Here is a 23,995-nt window from a genome sequence, read left to right as displayed (position 1 = left end):
TAATTATATCTAGTGACCAAGGAGCCTAAGGCAGAGCTGCTGTGATCCTTAACTCATGAATGTGATCTGATTGGCTCTCAGGATCAGCTATTTAGAGACAAATATTACATATTTTGGCTGAAATTAGCCAATACCGATACATAGCTGATCGTTTTTCGACCAAGGTTTTGACCATTGTTTGAGGCTCATGGTTTGTCACTTCCATGTCATGAACTCTCAATATTCATCTGTGCCAAGATACAGTTTTCCACTCTAGGGTATGGTTTTCACCCACTGCTGTTTAGATATCTTGAACACGGTTGTGTCAGCTGGAGGACAGGTTTGCATACGTGCAGCGCAGACACAGCAATGTTTTTGTATGAAGGAAGAAACCCTTTAAGAATTCTAAAGAATATGTATGGCTGTTTCTTGATGTCTGCTGCTGTCATACTCTCACAGGGATTACATGATGAGAGAGGGAGAGAGAGAGGGAGAGAGAGAGGGAGGGAGAGAGCTGGACAGAGGGATGAAAGGAAGAGATGGAGAGGCAGAAGAGTGAAGCAAATGACAGCGGAGTAGTGCTTTTAGAGATCCCCAGGCAAAACACACTCACACACACTCACACACACAAACACATACATTGAACTCTCCATGACCTCTGACATAATTGGCCTATCATTTTTTTGACGGCTCGGCTCTTTTTGGGCTGTTAGACCAATCCCCTTTGATTTTCCTACACGCTGACACAAGCGTCGGCCGTCCAGTTGTGATCCACATTCTGATTCAAAGATAAAAGCACGCAAAGCGCTTTGAAATGCAGGCCGCTGCCCGAGCTTCCTGGGTCTCGTGTAACGATCACGCTTCACACATGCTCTCGTTCTGCAGTGGTGGGCGTGGCTACTGTCATGGGCGGGTGTACGAATTAACGATGTCCTGTGATTGGGCGCTTGGAGCTAAACGAGGTCTCAAATGAAAATACTCTGCTCATCACAAATTGCAGAAGCCCCCTTTTGCCAAGTGACAATTTTCCAGATAGCAATTCTCCCCTTATCTCAAATCAGAGCTATCCCCTTCACAACTCCCAAATCACAACTGCCCGTTATACCAAATCACAACTGTCCCCTTTTACCAAATCACAACTGCCCCTTTTAACAAATCACTACTGTCCCCTCATACCAAATCACAACTGTCCCCTCATACCAAATCACAACTGCCCCTTTTAACAAATCACAACTGTCCCTTTATACCAAATCACAACTGTCCCCTCATACCAAATCACAACTGCCCCATATACCAAATCACAACTGTCCCCTTATACCAAATCACAACTGTCCCCTTATACCAAATCACAACTGTCCCTTATACCAAATCACAACTGTCCCTTCTAACAAATCACAACTGCCCCTTCTAACAAATCACAACTGCCCCTTATACCAAATCACAACTGTCCCCTTATACCAAATCACAACTGTCCCCTTATACCAAATCACAACTGTCCCCTATACCAAATCACAACTGTCCCTTATACCAAATCACAACTGTCCCTTCTAACAAATCACAACTGTCCCTTCTAACAAATCACAACTGTCCCTTATACCAAATCACAACTGTCCCTTATACCAAATCACAACTGTCCCTTCTAACAAATCACAACTGCCCCTTATACCAAATCACAGCTGTCCCCTTATACCAAATCACAACTGTCCCCTTATACCAAATCACAACTGCCCCTTTATACCAAATCACAGCTGTCCCCTTATACCAAATCACAACTGTCCCCTTTTACCAAATCACAACTGCCTCTTTTACCAAATCACAACTGTCCCCTTTTACCAAATCACAACTGTCCCCTTTTACCAAATCACAACTGTCCCTTTTAACAAATCACAACTGTCCCTTCTAACAAATCACAACTGCCCCTTATACCAAATCACAACTGTCCCCTTTTACCAAATCACAACTGTCCCCTTTTACCAAATCACAACTGTCCCCTTATACCAAATCACAACTGTCCCCTTATACCAAATCACAACTGTCCCCTTATACCAAATTACAACTGTCCCCTTTTATCAAATCACAGCTGTCCCCTTATACCAAATCACAACTGTCCCCTTATACCAAATTACAAATGCTCCCTTATCCCAAATCTCAATTTTCCTCTTTTCCCAAAACACAGTTTCTAGTAACAATTCTCAAATCCCAATTTTCCCAAATCCCAAATACCCCTTTATCCCAAGTCTAAATTTTCCTCTTCTCCCAAGTCACAAAATTCACCTCTTATCCCAAATCACAATTTTCACCAATTCTAAATAATAGTTTAGTTAGTAATTTTCCTATCTCAAAACAGTTTCTAGTAACAATTCTTGTGTTATAGTCCCAAATCACAGTTTTCCCCTTTACAAATTATAAATACAGTTATTCCCTTGTCCCAAATCACAACTACCAAATTATCCCAAGTCACAAATTTCTTTCTCATCCCAAATCACAATTGTCCATATTCTAAATAACAGTTATCCCCTTATACCAAACCACACATATACCCCCTTATACACCCCTTATACAAGTTTCTCCCTTGTCATAAATTACAATTCTCAGATTATCCCAAATCAGAATTCCCCCTTTTCCCAAATAACAATGTTCCTATTCAATATAACAGTTATCTGCTTATCCCAAATGACAACTACCCATCTACCCAAATCACAAATGTCCTCCTATCCCAAATCGCAATTATTCTTTTCCCAAGTCGCACAACTAACACATTTCCCATTTCAAATGCCCCCTTATCCAAAGTCTCAGGTTTTTCCTTTTTCCCAAATCACAATTTCCACTAAGCCCAATTTTACAGTTTTCTCCCTATCCCAAATCCCAACTTTCCTTTTATCCCAAAACTTAATGCCCCACTCCTCCAAAATCCTACATGCCCTCAGTGGTTAACCAGTCAAGACAGGTCGGTTTCTGAAGTTTACTTCTGCTCCTGTTGCACGTTAGCTGTGAGGCTAATGTAGCTAATAAGTATTGCAACTTTATACCCCACCAATTAACACTGAAACCACATCGAGACCATGTTCAATAATCTCTAATGGACTTATTTATGTGGGTTCTGACACTGCATAACACTTATCTATTTAAAAAAAAAACTTTGTGGTGTACTTTCGTCCAGAGGAAATGACATTTCTCCCACTCTAACAATCCACAGTCCATCTGACCAGCTAACACTTCCTGTGCTTCCACAATAATGACAAGAATATCAAGATATTGATCACCAGTATTGTATAATAAAAGGGCTCGCCATGTTCTACATATACAGATACCGTATTTGCTCCTTAATGAACATATTGTGAACTTTAAAAAGACTAATATATTTCCAGTGTTTCTAGACTAATATTAGCTACATTCAATCATCTAGTTCTTGACATTCTTGGCATTGCAACCACAATCATATTCAGGTGTCTGGTTAAAGGAGCAGTAATATAAAATATATAATAATATAACATAGGGCTGGGCAATATGACAATATGTAATTTTGTTATTGTAGTACACAGTATGTTTTTTGAAGATATCATATTGCTGAAAGAACACTGATTAACTGCACATTTCATGACAAAAAGTCTATTTAATTAAAAGCAGTGCTGCATATTTTGTGTAAAACTCATGGTACTTAGTATGGGAGATTATTTGGATAGCAGTTTTTTTTATTTTCATGCTGATGCATTTTGTCTATATGGTAAAATATTTTGAAAATCATATATAATAAAACATGACTTTAAATTTTGTGATATGATGTTTTTACCATATCGCACAGCTCTAATATAATATAATATATCATATAATATAATATCTTTGTATATCCATGCAAAACAGTTTAATTGTTGGCCTTTTAAACTTTTATCAAAATAGTAATTTCAGTACTTTACAGAACACTTTTTGTGTAGAGTGCTGTTTTGTGTTGTTGTTGCTCAAATCACTACTGTGTTGATGTCCAACTATTTAGAAATGCAGTTGTTTGACCTCTTTGCACAGACCCTCTAGTGGCCATTTCACTACTGGGCAGTAAATTGACTGGTTGAATAGTTGTAAATGATTTAAATCTGCTGCCTGAGGAGTGCTGTACTGTACATTTTTCGCTCTGTATATAGTAAAATAGATCCGTATGTAGAATCAGTGCATTCTGTGTGCTGCCATGTTTTATTGCTGTATAGAAGATGTACAAGACTTTAGTCTTGTTGGATGCGCTATGTTTTTCCTGAGGAAACGTGTAGGCTTATTCAGATGGCAGTTTTGATGGGTATAATCTCATTTTTTTATTCTTTCACAATGTAAATTATTCATATTCATTTGATTTCTTGGTCAACTAGACAAATCTAACACTAAGAAACTCGAAACTACAAATCTGTGAAGGTTGGGCTTTGTTGGACCCCCTTTATTATGCATCACTATGCAAGTAAGTGAAACAACATCAGTGAGACGGCAGCCACTCCGGGTTCTGCAGAACAAGAGTTGAAATACTGCTACTAATAATTAGCTTGTCCCCAGTCCCTGGAATGATGTATTTGCTGTATTCTTTCATTTATTCTTTCATCATCTGAGCTATTGAGTGCACCGGGCTTTCCACATTTCCAGCATTTACCACTGGCTTGGTCCTCTACCTCAAGGCAGTGCATGCTGGGTCCAGCGGTGTGTGGCCATCGAGATTAAAATATCACCGCAGGCACCCGTGGATTAGCTTTCCTACTCGTTTCAATGGGCGCTTCTCAACATGCTTTCAAGAGAATGACCTGAGGCTGAGGGTAAGGCTGACCAGAGTTTGGTGCATAGACTTACAGAGATTTACAGGCCCATATCTTACATATTAATTCATTTCTTGAGATCTACTTACAGCATTTGGGTGGTTTTATGTCCCAGAAATATCCCTTTTACATTAAAAAAATATATTTTATAATATAAGCGTTAGGACTAAAGAAGCTTCAAGACTTGGATAAACACTATATGTCCAAATGTTTGTACACACCCCTTCAGCTACTTGCTAAGTTGCACCCATTACTGATACAGATGTGCAAATGCACACAGTTTGTCTAGTCTCCGTAGAGAAATAGTGCCAATAGAATAGGACTCTCTGGAGCAGATAAACATATTGGCACCATGACTAATGTCAGGCAAGGGCTAGAGGGGTATAGCGCCCCCCAGCAGCCCCAGAGCTGTGGAGCAGTGGAAGAACTGTGTTCTCTGGAATGATGTAATGATGGTGATCCATCCAATGCTTCTGGGATGAGTTGTGGAGTTCATCCAACATCTGACCTCACTTTGAATGCAATCAAATCTTCACAGCAATGCTTCTCCAAAATATAGTAGAAATCTTCTTCCCTGGAAAGTAGAGTCAGTTACTCCAACAAAAGCAGGATACACTCCTATTTTAATACCCTTGAAACAATAAATAAGCAGGTGTCCCAATACTTTTGTCCAGATTGTGTATGCAATTGGCCTCTGTTCTATACTGTTGCACTGTATTTTTCAGAAAGCTGTCCAGGCTTAAGTTCAGCATGAATGGGCGGGGCTAGATTTCTGTATGCTGAATAGGCGAGAGTATAGTGTGCTGGTGTTCGTGACATCGCAAAGACAGTGCATGTAAAACGACCTGCGTTTGAAGCTTAGTTCGTACAGGTGTGACTATATGCAGTTCCCCCTGATATGGACCCTTTAAATACAAATGCAATCAGCTATAGATTGTAATACTTGCTTCATTTCAGTGGCCGCTGGCTCATGGAGCACACAGGCTGGAAAAGACTAGAGGCTGACATCTCCGTAGTGGCGCTTGCTGCTGTTGCGGTAATATGAACTGACCAGTGAGCTGAACCATGAGTTCCAAGAGGCTGAGCGCATCGCATTCATGTGGACAAAACCGGCCGCCGTGACATGCAAATCATTTGACTTACAAATGCCTGAGAATGAGATTGAGACCTGCATGGACAAATCTGTGATCTGAAGGAAATAATGGGATAAAGAAAAAGAGCCTTGGAAAGAAGCATTTGCCTCGTTACTTCAGCTGAAGACCAAAACATGTCTTAATTTATTCGCTCAATTCTGGGAAATTGTCTGCTCGGCCCGTATTGTGGAAATCAGAATCTTCCAATGTGTTCCTGGAGAACTTTTGGTAGGTACTGACCAAAACATTGGTACCAGAAAATAGCCACACAAGACCTACCTGAGGTGTTGGAGATGTTCTGACCACCCTGTCTTCTAGCCTTCACAGTTTGGCTCTTGTCAAAGTTGCTCAGATCCTTACGCTTGCCCATGTTCCCTTCTTTTAACTTATAACTTACAAAAGTGCTTTGCTGTTTACTCAAGAAAAACTTCAGCTAGTTTAAATAGACTAATAATTTAAAGATCCTCTAATCTTAGACTCTACTAAACACCAGTCACTAAGGAGACCACTCTGCTATTCGCCCAAGTACCCTCAGAAGAGGAGGCCCTTCAGTCTGGGTTTGAGGACAGTGAGCGTTGGACTCTGCTGTTCGGACACCCAGGAGAAGCTCGTTCCACCACTTCGGTGCAGGACAGTAAAAAGTCTGGACGCTTGTCTTCCGTGGATTTTGAGGGATGGCGGGTCGAGCTGAGCCGTACTTGAAGCTGGAAGGGCTCTTGATGCAGATCGACTTTTGACCATTGCCATCAAGTATGGAGGTGCTGGCTGGTCCAGTCTTGGCTTTGTAGACCAGAGTCAGGGTTCTGAATCTGATGACCTGGGCAGCAGAAACGTTGAAGACGACCCGACCCGTGCCGCTGCATTCTGGATGAGTTGCAGGGGCCTGATGGTGCACAGAGGAAGACCAGCCAGAAGAGAGCTGCAGTGGTCAAGTCTTGAAGTGACGAGAGGCTGAACGAGCACCTGGGCGGCTTCTCTAGAGAGGAAGGGTCGAATTCTTCGGAGCCGAGCCAATGCTCAATGTTTTTCACTTTTTCACTGGTTCTAATATTATGGCCAATCGGTGTATGGTTCTTAAAGGTACAGCAGCTTAAATAGCCTGTTTAATTCTAAAGGTTAAATGCCATTAGTTCAGATTCATGAAACGACCTGTAGTGGATAGGAGGCGGTGAACACAATGACTCTGGAACCAGTTTAGATCCGCCTTTCATTTTCGGGCAGAGAACGCCCCTAAAATCTTATTATCTGCTTATGCTCCCCTCATACTCTACAGATCTTTCATATCTGATTATTCTACCATGTTTCACATATTTCTACATGAATTAGTGAGAAAAGGCAGAGAAACTCATCTAATGCTCCTTTAAAAAGAGCAAATACATGAACCCCCACAAATGCTGTAAGCAGACTTTAGAGGGGGATGGGAAACGAGCCCATGGTGGCACCTCTTTAGCCACGGCTTTGCTGTTAGAAGGACTAGCAGACTTCATCTTTAATGTGTCAGTCCTCGTCCCTGTGTGGCTAGCGGTTTGGCAGCGGTGCGTAGCGTAGCTTCGCTCTGGCTGCAGTGCGTAGCGTCACACTGGCTCCGGCTGGCCCCTGATCCCGGTTTGCTAACGTTAGCAGCAGGGCGGTCATCAGCGCTGGGAGCAGGCTGCCGTGACAGGGGTGGGGAGCTAATGAAGTGGTGTGATAGCGGCCAGCCTGGACGGAGCCAGAGGTGACGGGGGACCGGACAAGCATCTGGCAGAGAGACGGATGAGGCGAGAGCGAGCGAGCGAGAGAGTGAAAGAGAGAGAGAGAGGGGGAGGTTGAGGCAGGTGACAGTAAGGATGATGACAGGTGTAGCAGAGATGGTGTTGATATTACTGTGAGTAGGGAGCAGAGAGAGAGAGCTGGATGTGAGTTTTTGATGCAGTAATGCTGCCCCAGCCGGCCAGCGGTTATCTGATTGAGCGTAGGTTGTGACATTGGGTGACCGAAATTCAGGGCACTGTCTAATGCCAACGTCAGTTAAATGTTAAATAGGGATGATGACTGATAGGTAAACAAAATCCAACGTCTTCCAAACGTCACATGCCAGCGTCATGTTGTCGCAAGATGCCAACATTAAGCTGTGAGGTATGGTGACCAAATCCCAAGGCCTGCTAAACTTTGTAACGTTAACGTCCACACAACGTAAAGGTTCTAGCGTTTTAGACGTTGAAAGGTTGTTGGTTGTAAGTCATAGTGTTAAGTAACCAAGATTAATGTCTGTCTAATGTTGGAGCTTAATGTCAACCTAATGTTTTTTGACCAATGTGTGACTTGATTTCCAACCAAAATCCAACATCTGTCTAATGTCGAAGCTTGATGGCAAACCTATGTTGTTTTTTTATTTTTAACCAAAATTCAAGGTCTGTCTGACGTTGGAGCTTGTTGTCAACACAATGTCTTTTTGGTGAATATTTGATTTTGATTTCTAACCAAAATTTAACGTCAGTGTAACATCAGAGCCTGATGTCAACCTAATGTTGGTTTTTGACCAATGTGTGACTTGATTTCCAACCAAAATTCAATGTCTGTCTAATGTTGGAGTTTGACATCAACTCGGTGTTGGTTTTTGAAGGATGTGTGATACCCAAATCCAACATCTGGCTAATGTTGGAGCTTGATGGCAGACCTAAGTTGTTGTTGTTGTTGTTGTTTTTAAAAACAAAATTCAAGGTCTATCTGACATTGGAGCACAATGTGGACAACACAATGTTGTTTTTGACGGTTAGGTGATACCAAAATGCAACATCCGTCTAATGTTGGAGCTTAATGTCAATCTATTGTTGGTTTTAAATGGATATTCAACTTTAATTTCCAACCAAAATTCAAGGTCTGTCTGACGTTGGAGCACAATGTTGTCAACACAATGTTGGTTTTTATGGATAGGTGATCTTGATTTCAAACCAAAATTGATCGTCTGTTCAATGTTGGAGTCTAACGTAAACACAATGTTGTTTTTGATGGATATGTGATACCAAAATTCAACATCTATCTAATGTTGGAGCTTAATTGCAAACTTATGTTTTTGTTATGTTCAATAACTGCAATACTCAGCATTTACAATATTAGGTCGACATCAATCTATTTTTCCACTAAAATTCAACATCTGTCCGATGTTAGTGTCCAACATCTTTCATGTCTGCTGGGGCATTTCATCAGCCTTTCTTGTTGGTTTGAAAGTTTTTGTTTGTGTCACAGAACTCGAAAGATCAAGACAGGCACTCTGGATAACGTTCATGAAATTCTAATGGAGTAAGCAGATTTGGCTCATCTCGCAGACCTTACGATCCATGTTTCAGAGACCTTTTGTGTATTAGTGCCTCAAAAAGGAGGGAAAAAAGCCAAAAAAAAACAACCTAGCTGACGGATTAGGCTGATAAATTATTCAGCACTCACTGTAACATGAATTCGAATGGAAATTTCGCCCTATTTTTAGCCCTGATCCGAAAGGTCACCGGAGTGGTGTGACTTTGTGTCTCCGCGCTCGCGTCTCCAACTTGTACTTTTCTGCACGTCTTCGAGGGGAAGTGTGTGTGCGTTCGTGTGTGTGTGTGTATGCATATGTGTGTGTATAGTGCCCTGTCCCTGTCTGATAGGACACGCGACCCGACACGCTCTTAATTAGAGGACGCCCTTCCAGGTGCTGACCGGGCTTTGCTCCGTCCGCCCGCTGACGCCTGACTGGTGACATTTCCAGCCGGTGCCCCGCTCGTGCCGCCGCCCACTTCTCCGCGCCGAAGGTCACACGCTCTCCCCGGCAGCTCCCCAGCCGGACTCGGGCGCGGGTGGCCGTGTCCTGTCACCTGGCCTGGATCTCACTTCGCCGGCGCTCTGCGCTCTCGCATCCTCGTTAATCAGAGCCATCAGGCCAGGACAGCGGCCGGCCAGCCGGCGCAGATTGATGACACGGACCCGCGCTGTTACCGAGTGTGTATTTACAAGGTTCGGGGTGAGAGGACATCAGATGGTCGTCGGGAGGAGGGCGCTGGACACGTCTGGAATGAGGGATCAAAATCACTGCTGAAATGGGAGGGAAGTGGAAGGTTTACAGAGACAGGAAAGCAGATGAGGGGCTGAGCCGTGTGGGAGAATACTGGTGTAGCTGTTGCATTGCTGTGTACTGCAACTACTAATAGGGCAGGGCAGTATCCACTCTCTCTACACCATTATACAGTCTCAAAATAATAGGAGGGGGGATATTATTATCATTCAATAAATGTTAAATCGTCAATCTGATCATTACGAATGTTGCTCTGAATCAGGAGAGAGACGCAGGTAAGCATTAGCTTAGTTAGCAGGATAAGCTTCTGAATTAGGAGTCTTGCCCAAGGCCTCCTAGTTGTGTATGTGGTGTGCTTGCCTGGCCGGGGAGTTGAACACTGGTATTCCACAGACTGGCACTAATTAAGGAACACATTTATTTATTTATATATATATATATATATATATATATATATATATATATATATATATATATATATATATTACATATATATATATAAATATTATTATGTTGCATGAAGTCCATGAGAAGAGCAAACTGCTCTAGAAACAAAAGACAGGAAGTATAGGAAGGAAAACACACTCACTATTGTGATTTTGTAGAAATAGAAATGAACCAATCGAGTCTGATAAAAACGAATAAATTGTAAATGTAAATTGAAATAGAAAAAAAATTGCAAATATTGGGGGGAATCTAGTGTTGGCTGAGGACCCCAGTGCTCTGAGCCTCATATTATAATATGAAATATTTTAAAGGACTTAACTTGGAAACACATTAATATTAACAGGTTTTCAAGTTTCAGGTTTGTTTGTCATTTGCACAACATATCAGGACATTTAAGCATTGAAATGCTTGTGGTGAGGCTCAGGTTGATGCTCTACAGGAGGACAAAACTGTATACATACTAAACATATTAAAATAAAGCTATATAAAAATTCTGTTAAATAAATACAAAATACAAACAAAATATACAGAATATAGAAAGACAGGATTAATCTGTAGATTGTTGCTGTTGTGGCAAATTGTGGGGATCATATTGTCGCTGTTGTGGCAAAACCTTGTATCTGAGATTTCGCTGTTTTTCCCTTTTTAACATAATGTAAATCTGGCAGTTGTTCATTACATTGTATCTAAATTTCATAATGACTTGACCAATAGAAATGCTCCAAAATGACTTCAAATAAAATCTTTTTACATTGACTTCCGTTGACAGTTAGGAATGTTTTTTTTTCTTTCTCACGTAAAGTTGCCATTTTGGACATACAAATTTGCAGGTTTTAACTATTCTAGGGGGACACTATTTCAATAGCTGTTATTAAGAACCTGCCTCTAAAATAGGGCATATTTCTTATTTTACCCCATTTTTCTACCCAATTATGAAGGCTAATTGTGCTCTCTCTGACTCCAGCTGCTGATGGCAAGCAGCATGACCCAGGATTTGAGGCCAGCGATCCACTGGACCACTTGGAGCCCCTGTTTTTCGCCTTTCAGTGTTATTTAAATATCACAGTTCTTTACATGTTGCCCAAATGTCATCACGAATGGACCAAGAGAAATGCTCCGAAATGACTTGGACTTCCATTGAAAGTTTATCAAGGTTTTTCCTTCTGTTGTAAAGTTATCATGTGAAGGTTTTTTTTTGCATGGCAGCACTGATTCGGCACATTGTCAGGCATTTCTGTGCTGTATCAAAAAAAAAGCCCTGAACAGAGACTCAGCAGTATCAAATCAGACTGAATTAAACATTTTGTGGATCGTTCTGTCCCTAATTACTTCATATCTACTAGCATACTTAATGCACTGCCTACCGAGGTTCACTACGGGATCGTGAGAGCAACATCCAGCATAGTGCACTATATAGTGGATAGGGCGTAGTGTTGGACCTAGCGATGGACAGACATTTCTTGGTAACTAAAAACACACTGCAGAGAAGAAAGAGCAGTTTGCTGTGTGTGTGTGTGTGTGTATCAGAGAGAGGCAACGGCCTGTGTTCTTTTCTTGGCAGCGATAGGAAGTGGCTCCATGTCTTGATATTAATTATTAATCTGAGCCTGATTAGAAATGCCCCACTTTTGCAGCATATAGCATGAAGAGGAAAGGCCTGTTCAGCTCCAGCCCATCGCACCGAAGAACAGCTCCGCTCTGTTCTCCGATAGTCTGCACCACATCATTCCCAGCACACTTCAGCCTTAATTGAGACAGTCAAAACAAACATGCAGTAGAATGAGTTTGCTGGATCTGACCTGGGCGTCATGCGGCCTGGGGGCCAGAACCAGCCCCCCTTTAATTACTCTCCAAAGCCCCGTCCTCTTCTCCAGCAGACGCCATTTTAATCCTGCTCTCAAATTGACCTGATTGCTTCACACGCTGGCATTATCAGGCTTTCCCTGTTGCACCGACTAATCCGGCTAGTTAGCGAAGTGATAAACACGAGCTAGACAAGTCGAGACTTAAGGTGGGTGCCGAGAGGAGCAGATCTGAACAAGAAACGGCTTTCCAGAAGGTTGTTTTTTTTGTTTTTTTGCTCAGGCATCAGCGATAGATATGAGCTTTTGTTGTGCAAACAAAGCAGGACAGTATTCAAAGAGATCCTGCTGTCTTGCCGCGAAAAAGTGCTCTGTTTGTCTGCCATATGAACCACAGACAGCGATCACCCGTTCTTTTCAAAGAGTCTGGAGAAGCAGAACTGTATTCTGCTGCCGGTGTGAGTCAGGTTATTTTTAATTACAGTTCCTCTGTTGATTTACTGTGACTTGCACTGTACTCTCACCAAGCACTGCATTGGGAAGACGTGTATGTCTTATCTAATCAGCCAGTCGTGTGGCAGCAGTGCAGTGCACAATATCATACAGATATGATAATCAAGGTAAATAATGTTCGAGGAACGGGGGAAAATGGGATCTCAGTCATTGTGAGCCTCAGAAGAGCTGGTTTAAGAAGTTCTAGTAGTGGAAGCATCAGAACAAGTCCTACCAGGAGATGCTAATTAATGCCTTCACTGATATCTCGACCTATCACCAGCTTTGGTCACTTTTTTTCCCCCTTTTCTCCCAGTTTGGTCCTGCCAGTTGACCCACTTCTTCGTAGCTCCCACTAGCACTACTAATGCTCCCGACACTAGGAGACACTTCTCCAGTACATGCTAAGCCAGCCATCGCCTCTTTTCAAACTGGGTAGCTGACACGCTTTGTGGAAAGTGCTGCGTCCGCCTGTGCCGGCCAGCATCACTTAAGTGGGATGTAGATAGCGCCATGTACCCACCGGGGGTCACAAGTTCGAAGTCCGAGCAATGCCGCTTTGCAATTAGCGGGATCTCTCTCTCTCAGCAGACTCCAGCTGCTGATTTCTGCCATAGGGGTAGAGTCCAAAAGAGCTCGGCCGATTATGCATCTCGGACTGCTCCGGCTGCCGATTGCAAGACGGCATGGCTCTGGCTTCGAACGCTATGGCCTCGGGGTCACAAGTTCGAAGTCCGAGCAATGTCGCTTTGCAATTAGCGGAATCTCTCTCTATCTCTCTCTCTCTCAGACTCCGGCTGCTGATTGCTAAAATCTGGGTAGCACATTAGACTGCTGAGTCATTTGGATTTTGAAGCCAGAGCCATGCCGTCTTGCAATCAGCAGCCGGAGTCCGAGATGCATAATCGGTCGAGGTTTTTCGGACTCTACCGAAAAGCAATCAGCAGCCAGAGTCTGAGAGAGCTCGGCCGATTACTCCGGCTGCCGATTGCAAGACGGCATGGCTCTGGCTTTGAACTTGCTACCGCTAATGCACTACCGCTTTGGCCTGGGGATCATGAGTTCGGGTTCCCCCATCTTTCTCTCCGCCACCCTGCTGGTTGCCCAGGGGGTAGGCTCCACCCATGCCATCCACGTACATCCATCTGTACCAGATCTCATGTCTCAAAAGGATTGAATAGAGCATCAACCATCATTCCAGAGAGCACAGTTCTGGGAATGCTGGGGGCTTTATACCCCTCTAGCCCACGCCTGGCGTTAGGCAGCATGGTGCCAATAGGGTCATGCTTATCTGCTCCAGAGAGTCCTATTCTATTGATAGTCCTTCCTTACAGGGACTAGACAAGCTAGTGTGTGTGTGTGTGTGTGTGTGTGTGTGTGTGTGTGTGTGTGTGTGTGTGTGTGAGGGTGTGCTCGCATTTGCACATCTGTGTCAGCACTGGGTGCAACGTAAAGCATCTAAATGTCTTCATTGGAAGGGGCGTCCACAAACACACACACACAACAGTGTATCGTTCACTTGTGAATGGTTCAGCCAATCGGAACAGAGGTTATTTACATGTACTATATCACTTAAGGCAAAGGCTGAGTAACAAAAGCCAGCTGAGATAAGCAGAGGCTTTAAAATGGTAATGTAGAAATGAGTTCTAGCTGTTTTTAGTACATAAACACACACACACACACACACACACACACACACACACATGTGTGTGTGATAAATGGGCAAAAAGCAAAATGCAGATATTTGCATAGAAATCTGGTTCAGACGCGGTATGCCTGGTATGGTGCTCGCTGCGGAGCGAGACAAAACAAAAGGGGGGCCGGTGGGATAGGGGTCCTTTGAAGATGCCCCTGTTGCCCTCAGAAGACACGTCGTCAAAGGCGTCCTTCTTTCTCTGTGTGTGTTGCGCTAGCGGCTCAGGATTCCACAGCAGCTCTTCAGTCCTGATGCTTCGTTAAATAACCCTGCAGTACCGCCTCGCTCGCCTTCCTCCAGAAAGACTCCCCACCTAGCTCTTTATGTGTGGCCCAGATGCAAAATGAGCCCTCTAAACAAATTCAGCACCAGAGGCGTCGGACAGAAAATAAATAAATAACCTCCCCCCCGCCACCCCCTGCGCTTCAAACGCATGAACAGTGACTGTTATTGCTATGGCTTTAGCGATAAACCACCACATGCAGAAAATCCTATTTCGAGCCTCCTCGTTTGTGTGTGTGTGTGTGTGTGTGTGTGTGTGTGTGTGTGTGTGTGTGTGTTCTTGCAAGAAAAGGAGAAAAGATGGTTCAAATTGTCTCTCTCTCTCTTTCTCTCTCTCCCATGTTCGCCCTGCAGCGGCCAACCAGAAGGAGGCGCTGAAGGGTACGTTCTGTGTGAAGGAGGAGCCCCAGGCCGAGGAGCCCTTGAGCCCACCTCGCGGCCCCTCGTTCAGCCTGGCCCAGGACGGCCCCACGGGACCCAGCAGGCCACGCCAGGAGGGCAGTCCCATGCTGGCCAAGAGCAGCCTGCTGAGCCAGGACATCAACATGAAGGTGGCCTCAGAACTGCTAATGAAGCTGTCAGGTAAGACATGGGTACAAGCAGGGCCTGTGTTTGCCCCCTTTTAACCCCCTGAGGACCAGGGGTGTGTGCCAATTGCATGCAATAGCAATGCTAACTAGTTTATAGGAGGAGCTACCCAGGGCATCAGGACGTTGGATGACCACCACCCCACCTCATCCCCAACTCATCCCAATAGTATTGGATTGAGCACCACCACCATCATTCCAGTGATTACAGCTCCTCCACTGCTCCACAGCTCAATGCTGGGGGGCTTTATACCCCTCTAGCCCACGGCTGACATTAGGCAGCACCGTGCCATTAGGTACATGTTTATCTGCTTCAGATAAAGAGTCCTATTCTATTGGCAGTATTTCTCTACAGGGGCTAGACAAGCAGTGTATGTGCATTTGCACATCTGTGTCAGCAATTTGTACAACTTAAGTCAGCTGAATACATTCATTAGAAGGGGTGTCCAAACATTTGGACATATGGTGTATGTTAGCTTAGTACGTTAATAGTATGAGTACTAACCTATTAGGATTAGCATATATATTATAGGATTAGTGTGTAGAAATGCGATTGGGACGCAGCCCAGCTGTGCCCAATATAATGAAGTCATTAGCATTAACTGCACTCTCGTAGGCTGTGTCCCAAACCAAAGAATATGGAAGCATTACTCTGGAAACAGACTGGGTGTATGTGTGTGCGCGTATGTGCAAATGTGTGTGTGTGTGTGTGTGTGTGTGTGTGTGTTTAGCTCTTTGCGAGGGACAAATGTGCCCATGGACAGTTTGTCACTGTGGGGACATCTGGCTGCTGCCCACAAGCCAAAATGTTACCAAAAATGCAGCTTTTGTTAATAAGAGTGAAAGAGGCCAGCGCTGATCTGCTGGCCGCTGAGGTCAGTGTGTGAGAAATAATAATAATATTATTATTATTATTATTATTATTATTATTATTATTATTATCTATCTCTCTATGTAACTGTCCACCTCCCTCTCTCCCCCCTTGTTTTCTCCCATTCTGGCTGCCTCTCTCTCTCGCCCTTACTCTCTCTCTAACAACTCTTTCTCTCTATATCTCTCTCCTTTATTCTCTTTCTATGCCCCCCTCCCTCTTCCTTTCCCTCCTCCTTTCTCTCCTCCTCTGTCATTCTCTTCCTCCACCAACCTTTCTGTCTCTCTCTCTCTCTCTCTCTCTCTCTCTCCCTCTGTCTTCTTTCTCTCTCATTTTAGTGTCTCTTATGTTTCTCTCTTTCTTTCTGTCTTCTTCACTCTCTATCTATCTCTTATCTCCTCACTGTCTCCCCTCTCTCTCTCGTACTTCTCTCTGTATCTCTCTCCTCCTTGTCCTCTGTATCTCTCTCTCTCTCTCTCTCTCTCTCTCTCTCTCTCTCTCTCTCTCTCTCTTTCCCCTTCTCTCTTTTTCATTTTCTATCTCTTATCTCCTCTCTGTCTCTCGCTCTCTCTCTCCCACCTCTTTTTCTCTCTCTCTTTCTTTCTTTCTTTCTTTCTTTCTTTCTTTCTTTCTTTCTCTCTCTCTCTCTCTCTCTCTCTCTCTCTCTCTATCTCACTCTCTCGCTAGTTCTCTCTCTTCTCTCAATCCTCTCTTCATCATTCTCTTCCTTCCCTCCCTCCCTCCCTCTCTCTCTCTCTCTCTCTCTCTCTCTCTCTCTCTCTCTCTCTCTCTCTCACTTTCTCTCCCTCTCATACACCTCACTCCTCCTGCGTTTTGGGCAGAAACTAGAGGGTCAATTCCTTTTCATGTTGCGCAGTCAATATCCTTTTCATCCCCAGCAGTCTTCAGCCAAAACAAACCCATCGATTGCTCTTTTGGGGCCACTGGCCCAATCTTTATCTGAACTTTAGAAGACAAGGGTGACCACGTAGTTTGAGACTAAAAGGTGATGTGTCTTGGTCTTCATCTGTCCACTGCTGTGTCTCGGTTGAGCCCCATATATATTTGATTAGCCCACCGCGTGGCTGTTATTAGTGCAGGTGTCATCGATTGTTTACAGAGAATCGTTGTGAGGGGGGGTGCGGGTTGAGGGTGGGGGGGTATGGATTGAATAAGATGTATTTTGTGAGCATTTTGTTCTGAAACAGATGGACAGGTCAGCAGTAATATAGGCGTTTGTCTGGCAGGCTACCGGCACAGGTGATTAACACAGCTGCTAATAAATTTAACAGTTCTGTAAAACTCAGTTCTGCAAATCTCAGCAGTGAGTGTGCTTTATCCAAACACATTTACATTTACATTTATGGCATTTAGCAGACGCTCTTATCCAGAGCGACTTACAAAGTGCTTTGCTATTTACCCAAGAAAACCTCAGCTAGTTAGAATAGACTAATACAAAAGATACCTCCAAGCTTAGACATTACTAAACACAATACAATAAGGCGACCATAGAACTATTCGTCCAAGTACTCTCTGAAGAGGTGGGTCTTCAGTCTGCGTTTGAAGACAGCGAGCGACTCGGCCGTTCGGACATCCAGGGGCAGCTCGTTCCACCACTTTGGTGCCAGGACAGAAAAAAGCCTGGACGCTTGTCTTCCGCGGATTTTGAGGGATGGTGGGTCGAGCCGAGCCGTACTTGAAGCTCGAAGGGCTCTTGGTGCGGATCGGCTTTTGACCATTGCCATCAGATACGGAGGGGCTGGTCCGTTCTTGGCTTTGTAGGCCAGCGTCAGGGTTTTAAATCTGATGCGGGCAGCTACAGGAAGCCAGTGGAGAGAACGCAGCAGTGGAGTGACATGGCTGAATTTAGGGACATTGAAGACGACCCGTGCCGCTGCATTCTGGATGAGTTGCAGGGGCCTGATGGTGCGCAGAGGGAGACCAGCCAGAAGAGAGCTGCAGTAGTCAAGTCTGGAAGTGACGAGAGACTGAACAAGCACCTGGGTGGCCTCTCTAGAGAGGAAGGGTCGAATTCTCCGGATGTTGTACAGAAGAAATCTGCAGGACCGAGTTACGTTTGCAACATGACTTGAGAACGATAACTGATCATCCATCACTACACCAAGGCTTCGGGCTTCAGTAGAGGGAGTGACCAGTGAGTTCTCGAAGGTGATGGCAAGATCGTTTCTTGGTCCAGCAGTTCCCGGGATGTACAGCAACTCCGTCTTGCTGGGGACACACACTATATAACACACACTATATAACATTAAATAAACATGGTCAGTGGTCAGTGAGAGTGTCTACCTGTAATTAACTCTATATAACATTAGAATAAACACAAATAAACATAGTCAGTGGTCAGTGAGAGTGTCTACCTGTAATTAACTCTATATAACATTAGAATAAACCCAAATAAACATAGTCAGTGTTCAGTGAGAGTGTCTACCTGTAATTAACTCTATATAACATTAGAATAAACACAAATAAACATAGTCAGTGGTCAGTGAGAGTGTCTACCTGTAATTAACTCTATATAACATTAGAATAAACCCAAATAAACATAAAGTCATTGTTCAGTGAGAGTGTCTACCTGTAAAACTCTATATAACATTAGAATAAACAGAAATAAACATAGTCAGTGGTCAGTGAGAGTGTCTACCTGCAGTTAACTCTATATAACATTAGAATAAACAGAAATAAACATAGTCAGTGGTCAGCGAGTGTCTACCTGTAATTACCTGTTTATAACATTACAATAACCCCAAGAGAGTAATAAACAGAGAGTGAGTGCGAGTGTCTACCTGTAAAACTGTATATAACATTAGAATAAACCCAAATAATAAGAATCAGTGAGAGTCCACTTGTAAAGAACACTGTAGAACATAGTTAGAAGAACCCAGAAAACAGCTGGAAGAACACGGTTAGAAGAACCCAGGTTTGGGTGCTGATCATCTCTGTAAGCTCCAGACACTGTGTGGAACGGCTCAGTTCCACCAGCAGCTCACCTGATTTACTGTAATGTAGGACTGATTAGATAATCTAGGTGGAACTGGAGACTTTGCATAGTACTGGGCATGTCTGGTGTAGGGCTTTCAGAGATAATCAATTAAACTGAATTAGAATAAATGTTTAATTCTAATTTACCTTCTCAGTATATCAGTAGTGATTGGTTGGCAGTGGGAATGCATATTTTAGCGTCGCCTGCTGAAGGAACAGAGCCTAAAAGACGTCCATTTTTATACCTTTTGTCTCACAGCGATGGGCATCCGTCCGGCTCCGTTCCAATCTGGCAGTCCTATAGAAACAGAGCCTGATGGACGCCCATCACTGGATAAGAGACAAAATGCAAAAAATTAGTGTCTGTCAGGCTCTTGTGTATACACTATATGTCCAAATGTTTGTGGACACCCCTTATAATGAACACAGATGTGCAAAAACACACACACAGCTTGTCTAGTCCCTGTAGAGAAGAACTGCCAATAGAATAGGACTCTCTGGAGCAGATAAACATGATGAACCTTTTGGCATCATGCTACCTGATGCCAGGCGTGGGCTAGAGGGGTATAAAGCCCCCCAGCATTGAGCTGTGGAGCAGTGGAAGAACTGTGCTCTCTGGAATGAGGGTGGTGGAGCTTCATCCAGTATTTTTGGATGGGATGAGTTGGAGAGTTGGGGACAATGAGGTGGGGTGATGATCATCAGCCCACATCCTGACCTTCTTAACGCTCTTGACGCTCACTGCAGTCAAGTCCTCACAGCAATGCTCCTCCAAAATCTGGTTAAAAGCCTTCTTCCCTGGACAGTAGAGACAGTTACTCCAACAAATTTTTACTTTTTAATACCCTTACTTTCAGAAGGAACAGTGAATGAGCAGGTGTCCCAATACTTTTGTCCATATAGTGTAAAGAAAATTCTGTAAGCCCAAACAGTCAAACCAGCTTTGATCCGTATTGAAGAACATAAGAGTCATATGTTGGAAAGTCAGATGTTTTGGGTATTGAGCGTATTCAAGCTTCAGACAGAGGAGGTAACCTTGATCACATTAGAAAAAGATTAAAAGAAGACATTTTTTATCTTAAAAGAAAGTTTATTCCCTGAAAGGATGAACAAAGGAGTTAAAATGAAAGAGATTCTTTACAGTGTTTGTTCTCTGGTTTGTTGTTGTGGTAATTTCTCCTTCTTCTTTAGGCTCTTTGAAGTTATGGCTATCTTCAGTGTTTTACTCTGATTGTCTGTAAGAATTAAGGAACAGCTGAAAGAAGGCTCCCCGTTGGTTGGCTTTGTAGCCTCCTTTGTTCTGATTGGAAGATAATATTAATGGATGGCTGTGGCATGCTTGGCATCATCCAGCCCACCCCCGTTTACTATATGCTGTATATTTGATGAAGTGTTTTTAAAGCGTTTTGGGATCTTTGAAAGGCGTTATTGTAGATTGTTTGTGCAAAAGTTTGGACACCCCAGGTCAAATTACACGGTTTTGTTGATTGTTAAAAAAGTGCTAAGTACTCTTTGGGAAACAGACTTAAATATGAAAGGCGTTGTTTAAGTCTGTTTCCCTTTTTTTTACAATCAACAAAACCGTGTAATTTGCACAAACAATCTACAATAACACCTTTCAATGTTTCCTAATATTAATAAGCTCAATTTCTGTTTAAGTTATTGTATGGAACACAATGAACAAAACAAAAAAAACAATCTTTGTAGGTACACTATATAGACAAAAGTATTGGGACACCTGCTCATACAATAAGGGAATTAAAAAAGAGTGTATCCTGCTTTTATTGGATAAATGTTTGTCTCTAATGTCCAGGGCTTTCATTTTTACTAGATTTTGGAGAAGCATTGCTGTAAGGATTTGATTGCATTCCCCACTCCAACTCATCCCCAGCTCATCCCAAAGGTACTGGATGGAGCACCACCATCCATCATTCCAGAGAACACAGTTCTTCCACTGCTCCACAGCTCAATGCTGGGGGGCTTTATGCGCCTCTAGCCCACGCCTAGCATTAGGCAGCATGGTGCCAATATGTTGACATATATGTGCTCCAGAGAGTCCTATTCTATTGGCAGTACTTTTTAACAGGGTCTGCAACTGGTGCAACCTAAAGAAGCTGCGTTTATTAGTAGGGGTGTCCACAAACTATTTATTGATGTTTTTCCCCTACTTTCTAAGAACATAAACAGTATGTTGAGTACAAAACCTTGTATCTCCATTTTTGGCAGTTTCTCACTGTTTAAAATTATTATGCAAATCTGGCAGCTGTTCTTTACCTTGTGTCTGAAGTTCATGATGAATGGAATAATAGAAATGCTCCATTTGAGTTGGATATAAAATCTTTTTACAATGATGTCCATCTAAAGTTTAGAAGGCTTTTACCTTCTCCTGTAAATGAGCCATTTTGGAGATACAAGGTTTTTGCATGCCAGTAACGATATGTACGATATGTAGAGATCTGTTCTCTGTAGAGGATGTAGGCTTTTTTACACCGGGCTGCACTGAAGGGAGCGCTCTCTGGTTATTTTCCTGGTGAAAACGATTGTTGTGAATGTGCTTTAATTCATTTAGAAATCGCTGCCGTCCAATGAGTCAGTAATTACAGGCCTACACACACATCCGATCATGAGTCACAATCAATAAAAATGTCACGGGTAAACAGCTTCTGATCTTTTTGCCTCAGAAACGGCATGAAAATGAGTTTTCTCGGGTACTTCACATCACACATGCTTCTCTACCTCACACTCGTACAAATAAAGGGGCTTCAGATGGTTCTTTGGATGGAGCTCCATCATTCTAGATAACACGGATCCACCACATCTGCCGACAGCTCGTACAAATGGCTAACTTCCGTGTTTTGCAGGAAGCCGATAAGCTGGCTTAGCGATACCCGGAAGACCTTTCTGCATAGAGACTATTGCCAATGGGCATTGGAGCCTTAGGCTCATGTGTGACTGCTCCAGAACATCCCATTATTCCCAGCATCCCCATCCCATATTGGTCAGTGCTTTTCTGAACCAATGAAAACCTTTGTCTTTTTGAACATATTTAAACATCTGGACATTTGATCTTCATCTGGAGAAACACCTTAAAACATCATTTCTAAAAATTTAATAACACCACAACACACATTTATTACTACTTCAATCAGAACCAGGTGCAGAACATCAGCTGCAGATGATCAGAACATGGTTGGAGAGGATTATTCTGGAGGAGTCTGTTTTATTTAAATCTCAGACATTTAGTCTGGTCTGCTCTTCATGGTTGAAGGTTCAATAAGGTACTACACCATATGGACAGAAGTATTGGGACACACATTACATTTATGGAGATTGTATGACCTCCCATTCTAAACCTATAGGCTTTATTAATATGGAGTCGTTCTCCCTTTGCTCTAAGCTCTAACAGCAGCAGCAGGTCTGGAGCTCTGCTGCAGTTATTGACAGTTGTAGTTGGTTGTAGTCAGTTGGAGGCTTTTCTGCTCTGTAACTTTACGTGGTCTGACAGACACTCGGTGGACACTGAGCTGCTCTCTGTGAGCTGTTCCTCCTAAACTCTTCCACTGTTCAATAATAACACCACTCACAGCTGATGGAGGAAGTGTAGTCAGTGAGCTCTGTAGAACCTCCCATTCTCTCACTAATGTGTGGAAGAAAGGCAGACTGCATGGCTAGAGGCTTGATTTTTTTTTTTACACCTGTGACAAAGGGACTGAACGAAACACCTGAATTCAATGATTTAGAGGGGTGTCCCAATACTTTTGTCCATAAAGTGTATATAGAAAAGAGAATATCCACTTTTGGTTCCATTAAGAACCATGTCTGTAAGCAAACATGGTTCTTTATGGAACCAAAGGTGGTTCTTCGACGGCTTTGTTCAAACAACCATTTGAAGCACCTTTACTTATGAGAGTGTAGGATAACATCGAAAACCGAGGAGAGAAGCTCGGAAAGGAGGGCGAGAGAGAGGGAGATAGAGATGGAGTCTATTACAGAGGATGATGGAGAATGATTCAGTGCCGTTTGTGTGTGTGTGCAAGAGTGTGTGTGTGTGTGTGTGTGTGTGTGTGTGTGTGTGTGTTTGACAGGCACCTCACACCAGCTGCTGGTGTTCTCTTGCTCTCGCTGTGCTGTGACTCAGCCCCGGCTACACAGCGCCTCTTTACACGTGTGCAGCCTGGCCCCAGGTCACAATTCGAGTGTGTGTGTGTGTGTGTGAGTGTGTATATGAGTGTGTTCGTGTGTGTGTGTGCCAGACTAAGGAAAAAAAGTAAGAGGGGGAGTGTGGGAGAGAAGCAGTGAGTGAGAGAGACTAAGTGAGGAACAGTGAGGGAAACAGAGAGAGAGAGAGAGAGAGGTAGAGAATGAGTGTGAAACAGTAAGCAAGAGAAAACACAGAGAGGGACAGAGAGTTAGGGACGACTCTTTTCATGTTTATAAACACAGAGCTTGTTTTTCACACAGCTGCGCGGTTGCCGCTGACCTCGGGTCATTCTGCTGGCCGTCCTCAGGTGGACAGTGACCAGCAGCGCTTTAGCTGCTTGTTTAGTTACAGCTCAAAGTCACCAGAGACTGAATATGCACATCGGGTCATTAGAAAAGCTCCGTTCAGGTACAGGAGCGCTCTCAGCTGTGAAGGCAGCTGGGAATGGGTTGAGCTGTGGAGAGCTGGTAGTTGTACAACCTTCAAAATAAAGGTGCTACCAAAGGTTCTTTGAGTGATTCCATAAGAAATCATCATGGTTCCATAAAGAACCATCTTGGACCAATAAAGGTACCAATTATTTAACTTATTTTAATTATTATTTAATGGCATAAAAAAACATTTCGGGACCAGTAAGGATGCTTCCAAAGTTTTTTTTTTTTTTTTTTGTTTTTTTTGAGTGATGCCATAG

At 43.3% G+C, this 23,995-nt stretch overlaps 1 protein-coding gene across 6 annotated transcripts in view; it reads left to right on the top strand.

The window, feature by feature from the left end:
• Window positions 1–23,995, top strand: part of znf827 (zinc finger protein 827) — a 137,992-nt gene that overhangs the window by 51,691 nt on the left and 62,306 nt on the right. For all 6 annotated transcript variants that reach the window (XM_072678547.1, XM_072678546.1, XM_072678548.1 and 3 more), the window contains exon 5: window positions 15,003–15,230. In XM_072678547.1, the coding sequence (XP_072534648.1) occupies window positions 15,003–15,230 (228 nt within the window). The remainder of the gene's footprint in view (window positions 1–15,002; window positions 15,231–23,995) is intronic.

The sequence above is a fragment of the Salminus brasiliensis genome, chromosome 4, assembly GCF_030463535.1.
Source record: "Salminus brasiliensis chromosome 4, fSalBra1.hap2, whole genome shotgun sequence".
NCBI lineage: Eukaryota > Metazoa > Chordata > Actinopteri > Characiformes > Bryconidae > Salminus > Salminus brasiliensis.
The sequence above is the reverse complement of the archived record's forward strand: the minus strand, read 5'-3'. Positions and strand labels throughout refer to the sequence as shown.